At 42.5% G+C, this 14,394-nt stretch overlaps 1 protein-coding gene across 4 annotated transcripts in view; it reads left to right on the top strand.

The window, feature by feature from the left end:
• Dnalig3 (DNA ligase 3) overlaps positions 1 to 14,384 on the top strand; it is a 58,231-nt gene extending 43,847 nt beyond the window's left edge. Inside the window, exons 4-22 of one of the 4 annotated variants that reach the window (XM_076776385.1) lie at positions 2,254 to 2,492; positions 3,234 to 3,313; positions 3,400 to 3,477; positions 4,532 to 4,721; positions 4,791 to 4,946; positions 5,026 to 5,157; positions 5,543 to 5,622; positions 5,927 to 6,014; positions 6,088 to 6,165; positions 6,390 to 6,513; positions 6,761 to 6,831; positions 7,035 to 7,181; positions 7,269 to 7,477; positions 7,787 to 8,060; positions 8,307 to 8,420; positions 8,594 to 8,685; positions 9,560 to 9,650; positions 13,773 to 13,952; positions 14,234 to 14,384. In XM_076776385.1, the coding sequence (XP_076632500.1) occupies positions 2,254 to 2,492; positions 3,234 to 3,313; positions 3,400 to 3,477; positions 4,532 to 4,721; positions 4,791 to 4,946; positions 5,026 to 5,157; positions 5,543 to 5,622; positions 5,927 to 6,014; positions 6,088 to 6,165; positions 6,390 to 6,513; positions 6,761 to 6,831; positions 7,035 to 7,181; positions 7,269 to 7,477; positions 7,787 to 8,060; positions 8,307 to 8,420; positions 8,594 to 8,685; positions 9,560 to 9,650; positions 13,773 to 13,925 (2,396 nt within the window). In that variant the 3' untranslated portion in view covers positions 13,926 to 13,952; positions 14,234 to 14,384. Of the gene's footprint in view, positions 1 to 2,253; positions 2,493 to 3,233; positions 3,314 to 3,399; positions 3,478 to 4,531; positions 4,722 to 4,790; positions 4,947 to 5,025; positions 5,158 to 5,542; positions 5,623 to 5,926; positions 6,015 to 6,087; positions 6,166 to 6,389; positions 6,514 to 6,760; positions 6,832 to 7,034; positions 7,182 to 7,268; positions 7,478 to 7,786; positions 8,061 to 8,306; positions 8,421 to 8,593; positions 8,686 to 9,559; positions 9,651 to 13,772 lie in introns of all 4 variants that reach the window. The other 3 variants (XM_076776384.1, XM_076776383.1, XM_076776382.1) reach the window with 3 other exon arrangements.
• The last annotated feature ends 10 nt before the right edge of the window (positions 14,385 to 14,394 follow it).

The raw sequence follows: 14,394 nt of genomic DNA, 5'->3' as shown, positions 1-14,394 counted from the left end.
TGCATGCGTGCAGAATATTCTGATCAATTTTTTGCATTTTTGGATTCCGTTCGAAATCATCGAGGAACGCAGAAAAACCGTAGGGTAGGGGGAATTTTAACCGATAGCGACGCTTCCCCTCCGCTGCGTCCGATAACAGTCGGGAAAGCCAAAGGGAACGACGAACGAAAAGCGTCGCGACGGAATGCAACGCGTGAACGGAAAGTTACGAGACGATAACAGCCCGATCGCGGATATTCCATCGGACAGCGTTCCGGTTGGCTTCTTCCTTCGTGCCCCCTTCCTCTCCGACCGACGATCATTAGAGTCCCGGTTCTTTGACGCCATATTAACCCGTTGTTGCAAAAATTTTATCCCGCGTCTGTCATTTTTGAGGTTAGATTCGTAACCACAATCTAGACTATGCTTTTCATCTGGATTATTATTTTATTGTCATTATATACAAGGTGTTCAGCCACTCCTGGGAAAAATTTTAATGGGGGTTTCTAGAGGCCAAAATAAGACGAAAACCAAGAATACCAATTTGTTGATGGAGGCTTCCTTAAAGAGTTATTAACGTTTATAGTTTCGCTCGTACTGAATTTTTTTCTCGAAAATGCGTAGGAATTCGAGGGTGTGTCTATTGACCAAAAATGATTATAACTGACCCCCGCAGCCGAAAATAATTTTTCAGAACGATTTGAAATTTTCTTTTTTCGTCGAAAAATTTAGGCAACCCCCCTGTCGATTTTTCTTAAAAAGTAGTTTTTGATTTTTAGTAATTTTCTTTGAAACTCTACAGAAAAGTTGTCTAATACTTTTTTGTAGGTACCCATGAGCTCTACTTCAGAAAAAAGTTTCATTGAAATATATTCACTATTGTAGGAGTTATGGCTGTTTGAAAATTTGACCATTTCTATGGGGTTTTTCTCATTTTGCGGGGTCAAGGACCAACTTTTCGAATATTTTTGTGATTTGTACATATTCTCCATCAAAATACGCGTAGTTTGCTTTTTTAAACATTAAAATCGTCCAATTTGTTCAGGAGTTATGATGTTTTAAAGATTGACCATCTTTCGGGGAACCATATAGGCCTCAGATTAGATTTTCGGTAAGGAATTTTTTTCTCGAAAGTGCGTAGGATTTCGGGGGTATTTGTAATGACCAAAAATGATTGAAATTAACCCCCGCAACTGAAAATAATTTTTTTAGAACGATTTGAAACTTTTTAATTTCGCCAAAAAATTACAGCACCTACTCGAATTTTTTTCTCGAAACTGCGTAGGATTTCGGGGGTATGTCTATTGACCAAAAATGATTGTAACTGACCCCCGCAACCGAAAATAATTTTTCTAGAACGATTTGAAATTTTTGAATTTAATTGTTAATAACTTTTTAACGAAGCCTCCATCAACAAATTGGTATTCTTGATTTTCGTCTTATTTTGGCCTCCAAAATCTCCCATTAAAATTTTTCCCAGATGTGGCCGAACACTCTGTACACTTATTCCCATGATGTGTTTAATAAAGTCGATTAGGTATCAATAAATATCCAGCATAAAGCATGAATGAAATGGGCATCGAGTGGTCTCTGCGTCCTGGTTCTTTGACGCCATATTAACACGTTGTTGCAAATATTTTATCCTCCATCTGTCATTTTTGAGGTTAGATCTGTAACCACTTTCTAAACTATGCTTTTCTTCTGGATAATTATTTTCTTATATCATGGATATAATTACTCCCATGATGTGTTTAATAAAGTCGTTTAGGTATCAATAAATATCCAGCATAAAGCACGAATAAAATGAGCATCGAGAAGTAGTAGTCATCGTAGTCGAGTGGTCTCGGGGTCCTGGTTCTTTGACGCCATATTAACACGTTGTTGCAAATATTTTATCCTGCATCTGTCATTTTTGAGGTTAGATCTGTAACCACTTTCTAAACTATGCTTTTCTTCTGGATAATTATTTTCTTATATCATGGATATAATTACTCCCATGATGTGTTTAATAAAGTCGTTTAGGTATCAATAAATATCCAGCATAAAGCACGAATAAAATGAGCATCGAGAAGTGGTAGCCATCTAGTGGTCTGAAATATAATTAAAAATAGTCAAAAATTTAAGAATGTATCATGTGCAATGTAATAAAGAAAAGTGTGAGTGAGTGTTTTTACTCACATAACAACTGTTTAATTGATTTAACTATTCCTCTTCGTGGGTTCGAGTACCACAATGGCGACTAGCTATCAGGGGATAATCGCTGGGTGTTCGCAGGAGGCTTCAAGAGCGACGTGAGCCTCTGGTGCAGGTTGTTGCTTCCTGGCGCGGTGCAGAGGGTGTACAACCTGCGGAATAAGCAGCTGGTGAAGCTGTTCTCCCGGTTGCTGCTCCAGGACGAGGACGAGATGCTGGAGCACCTGGAGAAGGGCGACGTGTCAGAAACAATCCGTCTGTTCTACGAAAAATCCGTCGTCTATGTACCTCCTCATCGGTCCGTGCTCACGATTCAAGAGGTTAAGTGAAACTCTCTTCTTTGGCGACCTTAGATACTTGTTAATTAAAAGTCAGTCTGTATTCTTTACCAAAATTCGGTTCTATAATCGACGTGAATGCGAACAAATAATTCTACGAGTATCTTCGTTCCGATATTATCCGAACCAAAGAGTTTTGTCTCTTTTAGTTGCCGTACGATCCACGTAATAATAATTTTCAGCGAGAAAGGAAAGACGCAGCTTTTATTAATCGAGTCGGATGAAATTCATAAATTTGCGAGAGCGGATAAAGGGATTGCGTATTATCGTGGCAATTTGCCTGAAACAAATGGCATCACGGGACAGTGCTCCAGTTGCTAATGAAACAGATTCGTTTCAAACGAAATTCGCGGCGTCGTCTATCCTTGTAATTTGTCTCGAGGCAGTTTTCTTCCTGCTTCGCGTCTCTGCTCGTTTCTCGTTTTCTGGCCATTAAACGGGTATTCCGCCGTAAAAATTAAACAGTACTTTCCGTCGGAACATAGAGAACAACTGAACAAAATTTCATCCAGATAGAATGCGAATAGTAGAATTTACAAGGAAATCACAAACACACAGACTTAAGCGCGAATATGGATTCGCAGCGTCGATACAGAGAATCTGATGGCGCTATCTAGCGTAACGAACGGTAACGATTCATTTAATTCCGAAAAATTAAGTATAATTGTCCGTAATTACGCTAAGGTCGTTTATCGAATGGTCGACGAATTCTTTTTCGTTCAGGTGGACGAGTTTTTGAACAAGCTCTCGTTCTTGACCAAGGAAGACGAACAGACCCAACACTTCCGGTCGATAGTTCCGAGGTAAACTCGACGAATCCATCATTTTTCCAAATTTTCCTTTCACGAGTGGAATAGAAAATATTTTTGTCGGTCATTTTTTTTTTTAGATGTACCGCGAACGATTTGAAAATGATCATTCGTCTGATCAAGCACGACCTCAGAATAAACGCTGGCCCGAAGCACATGTAAGTTTTCTATATACAGGGTGTTCGGCCACCCTTGGAAAAAACTTTTAATGGGATAAAACGAAAAGCAAGAATATCAATTTCTTGATTGAGGCTCTTTATTAAAAAATTTCAAATCGTTTTGGAAAAATTATTTTCGGTTGCAGGGGTCAATTACAATCATTTTTGGTCAATAGACATACCCCCGAAATCCTACGCAGTTTCGAGAAAAAAATTCGAGTAGGTGCTGTAATTTTTTGGCGAAATTCAAAAATTTCAAATCGTTCTGGAAAAATTATTGTTAGTTGCGGGGGTCAATTACAATCATTTTTGGTCATTACATATACCCCCGAAATCCTACGTACTTTCGAGAAAAAAATTCCTTACCGAAAATCTAATCTAAGGCCCATATGGTTCCCCGAAATTTGATGGTCAATCTTTAAAACATCATAACTCCTGAACGAACTGGACGATTTTAATGTTTAAAAAAGCAAACTACGCGTATTTTTATGGAGAATATGTACAAATCGCAAAAATATTGGAAAAGTTGGTCCTTGACCCCGCAAAAGGAAAAAAACCCCATAATAATGGTCCAATTTTCAAACAGCCATAACTCCTACAATTGTGAATATATTTCAATGAAACTTTTTTCTGAAGTAGAGCTCATGGGTACCTACAAAAAAGTATTAGACAATTTTTCTGTAGAGTGTCGAATAAATTTATTAAAAATGAAAAACGAATTTTTAAGAAAAATCGACGGTGCCTAAATTTTTCGACGAAAAAAAAAAATTTCAAATCGATCTGGAAAAATTATTTTCGGTTGCGGGGGTCAATTACAATCATTTTTGGTCAATAGACATACCTTCGAAATCCTACGCAGTTTCGAGAAAAAAATTCTCCTCCATTTGAAAAGTCTCCATCAACAAATTGTTATTCTTGACTTTCGTCCTATTTTGGTCTCCATCATCTCCCATTACAGTTCTTCCCAAAAATGGCCGCATACCCTGTATAGGGTGGCGCGAAACTTTGCGTTTGCATAGTACAGTTTGTATCTCCCTCGAATACGTATCGACAGATTGGGTGCTGTGCACGAGGACGCCTACCGAGCGTTCCAAACTTCGAGGGACCTGAACAGCGTCATCGAACGATGTTTGCAAACTACTACGAACGCCGACAAACTTTCGAAACCGTCCTCATCCTCGTTAAAATCTCCCACTGGCATTAAAGTAGCCCTTTCCTTGATGACACCGGTCCTACCGATGTTGGTAAGGCTCTTCTTCGATCGTTATATTCTTGCAAATAGTACGTTTCGCTTCACTGATAAAACTAAATAGGCGGAAGCTTGCAAATCCGTGGAAATGGCGATGAAGAAGTGCCCGCACGGAATGCTGTCCGAGGTGAAATACGACGGGGAACGCGTCCAGGTGCACAAAAGGGGCACCGAGTTCCGATACTTCAGCAGGTCTCTGAAACCTGTGGTTGCCCACAAAGTAAATACCCCTAACCTCCAAGCTTGAAATTGTTCGATCTAGACGATCGTCGTCTAGATACCGTGTGTAATCGTTCCAGGTGAAGCTTTTCAAGGAATATATTCCTGAAGCCTTTCCAGACGGCGACGATTTGATCCTGGACTCCGAGATCCTCCTGATAGACACCAAGACCGGTCAGCCATTGCCTTTTGGATCCTTGGGCGTTCACAAGGTAAGGATTCTAATCATACGACTCTACGTTTAATAATAAATCGAAAAGAAGGAATAACTTTTTTTGTCGGAGGCTTTGTTTTCGAGATAATTTAATTTACACATAAATTTGCAACGTCAATTCTCTCGACAATTAGGCATCAAATACTTATATTTGTACGTAGAATCGCTCACTGTTGGTGTATATGGAGTATTCATTCATAAATATCACGCCATTTTTATTGCAAACAATAATTTACGTATCCCTTGTAATCGACTCGAAGTCGTGTGTAAATTTATCTAATCCAACTGTTTTTGTAACCTAAACCATTCACGTATTGTTTGCTTGGGCATTTATGGACGAACGCTCTGTACCAGATCGGCCATTTTATGTGATCTTTTCCTAGGCAGCCGAATTCAAAGATGCCAATGTCTGTCTGTTCGTTTTCGATTGCATCTACTATAACGGAGACGTTCTACTGCACAAGTAAGTTCTTCGACACTTACGTTGGGTTGTTCGGAAAGTTCGTTTTTATTAACTTTTACCGTTTCATGTCACTTTTATAACGACGACGACAATCCGTTTTCTTCTCACTGTTATACGCACGAAATACTAATGAATATCATTGAACTTCTTTTTTAAACGAGTAGAACTACGATTTTTTAGGTTGTAATTGAGAAATTGAGGTTATTTAAGTTATACTGGCGCCACCTATGAGATACGCTACGAACTTTCCGAACGGTCTGATAATCTCGCGGCTGCTAAGAATATTTCCTATCGTTCTACGCAGGACAATGATGGAGCGAAGGCGAATTCTAAAGGAGAGAATGACCGAGATACCGAACAGAATAAAGCTCTCCGAGGTTCAGGAAATCCATGTAAATTACATAATTGCATTATTATATTATGCAAATCTATGCACAAGTAGCTTTAAAGCGGCGGTGATTTCAGAATCCGCAAGATCTGGCTGAAATGATCGCCAAGGTTTTTAAATTGGGCCTCGAAGGATTGGTCCTGAAAGACATCAACGTAGGTATTCTAGGTAGGAGTACCTAAAATCTTTGACTTAGGTAGGGTACTTCACAGCCTCCTCGGTGACGATTTATTTTATACGATAATAAGGTGGCAACCCTGGTTGTCCCGCGCGAGTTTCGAAAGGCTTTGAAAAAGAGAACCGATTTGTTGAAGATTCTAGACTAGAATACCCTCGTAACTTGTCTCAAAGAAGCTTGCACACGCGTGACTGTTCGCAGAGCAAATACGAGCCGGGCAAAAGACACTGGCTGAAGGTAAAAAGGGATTATTTATTCGGCGGCGCTATGGCCGATAGTGCAGATCTCGTCGTCCTCGGCGCATGGTACGGCACTGGGAACAAAGGTTCGTGCAAATTGAAGCTTTGCAAGATTAATCTCGACTGGTTTTACAAGTCGTATTAAGTAAAACTTACGGATAACCATCGTGAAGCATGAAACTGACTCAAACCTTATCTGTTTACAATGATACAATAAAAACAATTACTCAACGCTAACCTAACCTAACCCAGATCTTAATCTTACCATTTAATGAGAAAATCAAGTACCGGTGGTTAAATTTTATTCTACTTGAACCGAGATTACGTCTTTAGGTGGGATGATGTCCGTGTTTCTGATGGGTTGTTACGACGAGGAACGTCAAGTCTGGTTGACAGTGACCAAAGTAAGGATTCGGGAGATTTCGCGTGAATAGAGTAACGGGGTTTCCCAATAGGGGCGACGGAACATTGGATCGAAGTATAATTAAAATTACAAAATGCAAGAAAATTTTGTTTTACTTCCAACGCAATCTGTTGAATTGTGTCTCTTGTTGGGAAACCCCGTAGAGACGCGATACACGATTTGCAAGGTGATTATTCGGTTCAGGTGCACACTGGACACGACGACGCGACGCTAACGATGCTCCAGGACGAATTGGACATGGTTAAAATAAGCAAAGATCCAGGCAAGGTGCCGCCATGGTTGCGCGCGAACAAACCGATGATTCCTGATTTCGTCGCCAGGGACCCCAAGGTAATTTGCGACGATGTTTCGCGGGAACGTTTCGTTAGTTTCTGGGCCAACAGCCATCGTGTTTGCGCTTTTTCTTCTGGACTTCAGAAGCAACCCGTGTGGGAAATAACGGGGGCGGAGTTCACGAATCAGGGCGTTCACACGGCGGACGGTATCAGCATCAGATTTCCACGAGTGACTCGCATTCGAGACGACAAGGATTGGTCCCACGCCACTACTCTAAACGAGTTACGGTCCCTCTTCAAAAACAGCTCGGAGTCGATAGACCTTAGCCTTCTTTTGCCTTCGAACTCCAAGTATGAAGGGGGTGGTCGGCCATCTTTGGGAAAAATTTTAACGGGAGATTCTAGAGACCAAAATAAGACGAAAATAAAGAATAGCAATTTGTTGATCGAGGCTTCGTTAAAAAGTTATTAACGTTTGAAGTTCCGCCTGTAGAACGGCCATCTGCGAACAGCTGCGTGCGCGTTTGGAGACGCAACTTTAAACGTTAATAACTTTTTAACGGAGCCTCGATCAACAAATTGCTATTCTTGACTTTCGTCTTATTTTGGTCTCTAGAATCTCCCATTAAATTTTTAAAAAAGAAAACACCTTCTTTCCAGGATTGGACAGAATGTAGACGAACAAAAGCCGATCAAATTCGAAGTCTCTCCAAACAGGGGGACCAAACGCGACAGAACATCGAAGTCCCCGGTAAAAACGGAACGAGATGTAAAGCCTTCGACGAGTCTAATGCCGATTGTGAAGCAAGAAAGTAACGCGGAGTTCAATGTTAATGTAAAAATTAAGAAAGAACCACGCGATGATGAGGTAGGAAACGTCGTGCCTCAGAAGGTCAAGAAAGAAGCAGAGTTCTACGCGTTCGTCGGCAAGGATGTACGTAACCATTTTTTTTTTTTTAACACTTGGAATATATGCAGATCTTTTGTAGAAAAGATTTGTGGATGAATCATTTTTTTGTTTAAGCTGAGGTCCTACAGATATAGTACTTTTCGAACCATTTATCTTTCTCTTGTAACATTTTTTTATTATTGCATCGCTAACCGAGTTATGACCTGAAACGATTGCGTGGATCACTCTGTGCGTATCTTTTTGTTTTTATATTTGTTTCATACCCTTCAGTATATCGAATATTCTGCTGATGGAACTCCATTGAACTGGGTCGAAGGTCGAAAACCTCAATCTGGTCTTCCACCTGACGCGAAACCACTGTCCAGCCTCACGGATAGCGTATTGGTAAGCTCTACTGCTCAGTTGGCCCGGATAACTGACAACTCTAATTATTGCAGATATCCGGGTCTGTTTCTATTTCTTACAAGGAACCATACCAAAACCACCCTCAAAGTAGAGACAGTAGACCATATTAACAAACATTCGATACAATATTCGCGATAACAAATGGTTTCCAGAGATCCAAAACAATTCTAAAGGGAGCTCCCGTCGTCTTGGCAACGGGTTTTAAGAAGAAAAAAGAGACGTACGCTCGCATGTTGCTAAAAACGTATCCTTTTATTCGCTAGAAAATAAAGCGTTGCCTATCAAATAATTTTCTTGGAATCGAATCGAACAGATGTTTCTCGACCAACAGTATCATCAATGGATTCGCGTGATTATTCCGATTAAAATGAGTCCAAACACGACCATATTCGGACTACTTCTAATCAAGCGTTATCAGAATTATTTATAAAGAATGTTGAACTGCTTATAATTAAAAGTAGCGCGAAGTAGGTCGTGTTTGGACTCATTTTCATCGGGAGAATCTCACGAATACGTCGATAACAATCTCGCGAAGAAATCATGACAAATATAAAAATTTCCATTCCAAGCAAAATAAAAATCTTTCGTGCTAATATTTAATCATTGTCGTAAATTTTGTAGCTGGTATAATATCACGACATAATGAAAACGAGGGTTTCTTACGACCGCGATATCGGAAAAGCAGAATATGTCTTGTTATTAAACCACCCCCCTCCCCCCACAGCCTCTTCGATCACAGCCCCGTTCCACTGGTCGCGTTCGACTTCTATTCGCTCGGACTTCAGGGACGTGTCTTAATTACTTCGGGGCGGCGGAGTTGCGCTCCGCAAGATGTAAACTGTTAGGGGACACCCGTGGGAATAGGGGCAAGAAAAGTAGAATGATAAAAAGCGGCTGAGGGGGAGGGGGCTCCCTCGAGGCGGATTCAGGGAAAACCCGCTCTCGACGATCGTGCCGCGAGAAAGGGAACGCGCGATTATCTTTTCAAGTCTCTTTGCGAAAGGGGGTCGGGAGACTCGTTACGCGCAACATCCCCAAGAGGTCGACCGCTCGACGACCGAGTTACTCGACTCGCCAAATGCGAACCGATTTTCCTTAACCGCCGCGAGATCGACCAGTCTGGGGGCCAAAGTCCTGAGGGACCACGACAGATCCAGAACCACGTACGTGATCCACTCCGGCATGGAGATCCCGTCCTCGAAAGTCCAAGTACGTATACGATGACCCACGACACTTTGCCCTTTCGTTAACCCTTTCAATTATCGGACTCGGTCGCGAGACATTTTCGAAATATTTTTAAATTAATTTTCAGAGTCACTCGAACAAAACAAAAATCTATTTCGAATCGAGTGGTTTGTTTGTCCGGGAAATAAATTGTATATTGTTTTATGTGTCACTGGACACTGTTATTAGATCTTCCCGGAATAAATACTTCAGAGAAAGTGAACCATACTTTCATGTTTGGCGGATTATGGGATTATTATATTCTACATACTCTGCGCAGATCTTAATTTCTTGCACATTTTCGCGAAAGCTCTCTGCAGCTGATTATGGAACACTGCAATGCGGACTGTCGTTAATTTTCCGCAACAATTTTTATCCCCCACTCGAATTAAAACTTGCTGGACGTTCTCCAGCTATTATTTTCATGTTAATCATTTCCAATATCATTAATAATTGTAACATTGTTCTACAATATTTCCCATAACTTTTACCCTTTCCTTTATTGGAGAAAATTGTAAATTGTGCTTTAACCGCATTTCATAAATTTTCTAGTTCTTTCCTCCCACAGAAAAAAAAAAAAAATATCGGGAAAGGAGCTAAAAATACGTGTTTTACAGTGGAATACCACCTTAAGGAATTAATCGGTTTACCACTTGAGTCATGCGTGGCCCGTGCCCTCGTATAACGCGTTAATGGACGCCTTTTAAATCGATCGAACACGGTGGCCCGATAACGGAGTTAAAGTTGGTTAATACCGGCGCCATTACCGCTCTGCCAACCACGGCATTAGGCGGCTTCCAGCTTCTGAAAGTTGTCAGCTCCGTTAATCGTTCGCGCCAATTACACGGCCCCGCCTGCCGCTTCTAATATCCGCCGACCCACAGATGCCAGAAAGGCACCGAAGGTGCTCCCTCACACTATGTCAGATCACGCGTACGTGAGCTCGTGGAGTTTCGGAAACCCGACAAATGCAAAATGACATATGCCCTCTTTCTCGATTTACCGAAGCTGCCCAAAGTAAGTTCGGACCGTCTCGTGGGAGTCGAGAGAGAAAGGCTCACACTTCCCTTCTCGCTCTTGAACAACTAATATCCGACCTCCCGTCAACAGGTCTCCACTAAACTCTGTTGACCGCTGCTGACCACTCCTGGAATTTCTGACAACGTATAACGATTACGACTGGCTACTGTTAGTCTCTCCCAGCCTCTGTTGACCGCTGCTGACCACTCCTGGAATTTCTGACAACGTATAACGATTACTACTAATGTCTGCCAGCCTCCGCTGGCCTCTGCTGACCGCTGCTGACCACTCCTGTTATTTCTGACAACGTATAACGATTACGACTGGCTACTGTTGGCCTCTCCCAGCCTCTGCTGGCCTCTGCTGACCACCGCTTATATTTCTGACAACGTACAACGATTACTACTGACGTCTGCCAGCCTCCGCTGGCCTCTGCTGACCGCTGCTGACCACTCCTGTTACTTCCGACAACGTATAACGATTACTACTTGTTACTGCTTGCCCCTGCTGGACTCTACTTGCCTCTGCATGTCTCTGCTGGCCTCCGTTGACCTCTGCTGACCGCTGCGGACCACTGCTGACCACCGCTCATATTTCTGGCAACGTACAACGATTACTACTGGCTACTGCCAACATCTCCCGACGTCAGCTGACCATCGCTGACCACTGCTGACCGTTGCTGACAACTTGTAACATGATATAGTATAATATAATATGTTTATATGTATTAAAGTTTTGTATAATGTGAATCTATGACAATAAATGATATAATTTCAAAGTATTCAATGTGTTCTCATCATTTTTTACCGTCCTTTTCCTCTCCAAATCATTCTCTAACCTATAAGATGCGTACCACCTTCTTCGCAAGTTCACCAGCATTTTAGAAATGTTCCGGGAACTTTGGAAATCCGAATTTGACCTTGACCTTGGCCCAGTTTCGAAAGTGGGTCAAGGCCATTTGAATTTTAGAAAAATTCCGGCCGACTTGGAAATCCGGATGGCCTTGACCCAATTTCGAAAGTGGGTCAAGGCCATTCGAATTTTAGAAAAATTCCGGGCGCTTTGGAAATCCGGATGGCCTTGACCCAATTTCGGAAGTGGGTCAAGGCCATTTGAAATTTTAGAAAAATTCCGGGCGCTTTGGAAATCCGGATGGCCTTGACCCAATTTCGAAAGTGGGTCAAGGCCATTCGAAATTTTAGAAATCTTCTGGCCGACTTGGAAATCTGGATGGCCTTGACCCAATTTCGAAAGTGGGTCAAGGCCATTCGAAATTTTAGAAATCTTCTGACCGACTTGGAAATCCGGATGGCCTTGACCCACTTTCGAAATTGGGTCAAGGCCATTCGAAATTTTAGAAATCTTCTGACCGACTTGGAAATCCGGATGGCCTTGACCCAATTTCGAAAGTGGGTCAAGGCCATTTGAAATTTTAGAAATCTTCCGGCCGACTTGGAAATCCGGATGGCCTTGACCCAATTTCGAAAGTGGGTCAAGGCCATTTGAAATTTTAGAAATCTTCCGGCCGACTTGGAAATCCGGATGGCCTTGACCCAATTTCGAAAGTAGGTCAAGGCCATCGAATCTTAGAAAAATTCCGGGCGCTTTGGGAATCAGGATTTGGCCTTGACCCAGTTTCGAAAGTGGGTCAAGGTCACCGGCATTTCAGAAAACGCTCCGGGCACTTTGGAATTCCAGTTTTAAGTAGAGAAACGGTTTCTTATAACTAAGGGAATAAAGGGGAGAGGAAAAGAAAGGTAAAAGTGATGAGAACACATAGAATTCTTTGAAATTATATCATTTATTGTCATAGATTTACATTATACAAAGTTTTAATACATATAAACATTTTATATTATATTACATCGTGTCGCAATTTGTCAGCAACGGTCAGCAGTGGTCAGCGATGGTCAGCGATGGTCAGCTGACGTCGGGAGATGTTGGCAGAGGTCAGCAGAGGGTGGTAGTAGCCAGTAGTAATCGTTGTACGTTGTCAGAAATATAAACGGTGGTCAGCAGAGGCCAGCTTAGGCCAGGGGACGCTGGCAGAGGTTAACAGAGGAAGGCAGGAGTCGTAGTAATCGTTGTACGTTGCCAGAAATATAAGCGGTGGTCAGCAGAGGCCAGCAGTGGCAAGTAGAGATCACCAGGGGCGAATAGTAGCAAGTAGTGAGCGTTATATGTTGTCAGAAGCATCAAAGGTGGTCAGCAGCGGTCAGCAGAGACGAACAGAGGCATGCAGTGGCAAGCAGAGATCAACAGGGGCGAATAGTAGCATGTAGTAATTGTTATACGATGTCAGAAGCATCAGGGATGGTCAGCAGTGTTCAGCAGAGGTCAGCAAAGGCATGCACAGGCAAGCAGAAACCTGCAAATGCAAGCAGAGACTTGTAGGGGCATGCAGTAGTAAGTATTAATCGTTATACATTATCAGAAATACCTGCAGTGGTCAGTAGCGTTCGGCACAGGCCAGGAAAGTTCAGCAGAGGCAAGCACACGCTGACAGAGATCAGCAAAGACCAACAGAGGTTAGCAGAAGACAGTAGTAATCGTAAGAGGTTGTTAGAAATATAAGCGATGGTCAGCAGAGGCCAGCAGAGGCAAGCAGTAATCGGGAGCAGTCAGTAACAGTCGCTGTATGGTGTAAAAAGTTGTCGGGAGTTCTGTACTTTTGTCAGCACTGGTCATCAGAGGTCATCAGAGACAAATAGAAACCAGGAGTAATTTGCAGAGTTCGGTAATGAACTCTAGGAAAGGCAAGTAAAAATGCCTGGGCAGTCGAGAATCCGAATCGTATGCCGTAGACGTGAGGTCGGATTTCAGTTGTTAAGAGCGAGAAGGCAAATGTGAGCCTTTCTCTCTCGACTCCCACGAGGCGGTCCGAAATTACTTCGGGCAGCTTCGGAATAATCGAGAAAGAGGGCATGTGTCAGTTTGCCCTCGTCGACTTTCCGAAACTCTACGAGCTCACGTACGCGTGATCTGGTATGTGTGAGTAGGGCACCGGGTGCTGAAATGGGCAATTTCCGCTCTTCCGATCGCGAAACCGTGACGGTAATCCCCTCGTTTCCGTCATTTATTTTCCAGGAGTTCGAAGACGTGCCCAAAATGGCGCGACACGTGTACATCGGTTGGCTGGAGGCGTCGGCGGCGGCCTCTCGAATTCAAGAAACGAACGAACACGCCGTGGAACTGGCCGCCGATTACTGTTCCTGTCCCTGTTCCTGCCGACATCGATGACGACGAACTTCTTTGCACTCATCGAATGTACGTTGCTGCACGATCGTTTCCCGTTTTCACCGTGCTTCCATGAGAAGAAAGCACAGCGAGTTTACATCCTCACTTCTGTTCCGCTGACTCATGGCTATTGGTCGAAAATGGTGACAGCCAATCAGCGGACTGCAGCAAGAGTGGAGACGTAATCACGCTGTACCTTCTTCTCGTGGAAGGATGATACTTTTAGGTTAATCTAACCTAACTTGGCCAACTCAGTTATTTTTGTAACCATTAAACTACTATTCTTAGACGTTTTCCTTTGCACTAGCAAGTGATCGACGTTCGTTTGGATCCGCACGAGTTTCTATTTAATCGAAGGCGCAATTTTTACCTTCCGAAAACGAAATGAATTCTGTACATTCGACGATAGAAAATTGTGACTATTATGTATTTTTCGCAATAAAGGGGAGTAATTAAAATGGAGGGGTCGAGC

The sequence above is a fragment of the Colletes latitarsis genome, chromosome 11 (genome assembly GCF_051014445.1).
Source record: "Colletes latitarsis isolate SP2378_abdomen chromosome 11, iyColLati1, whole genome shotgun sequence".
Classification (NCBI taxonomy): Eukaryota; Metazoa; Arthropoda; class Insecta; order Hymenoptera; family Colletidae; genus Colletes; species Colletes latitarsis.
The sequence above is the reverse complement of the archived record's forward strand: the minus strand, read 5'-3'. Positions and strand labels throughout refer to the sequence as shown.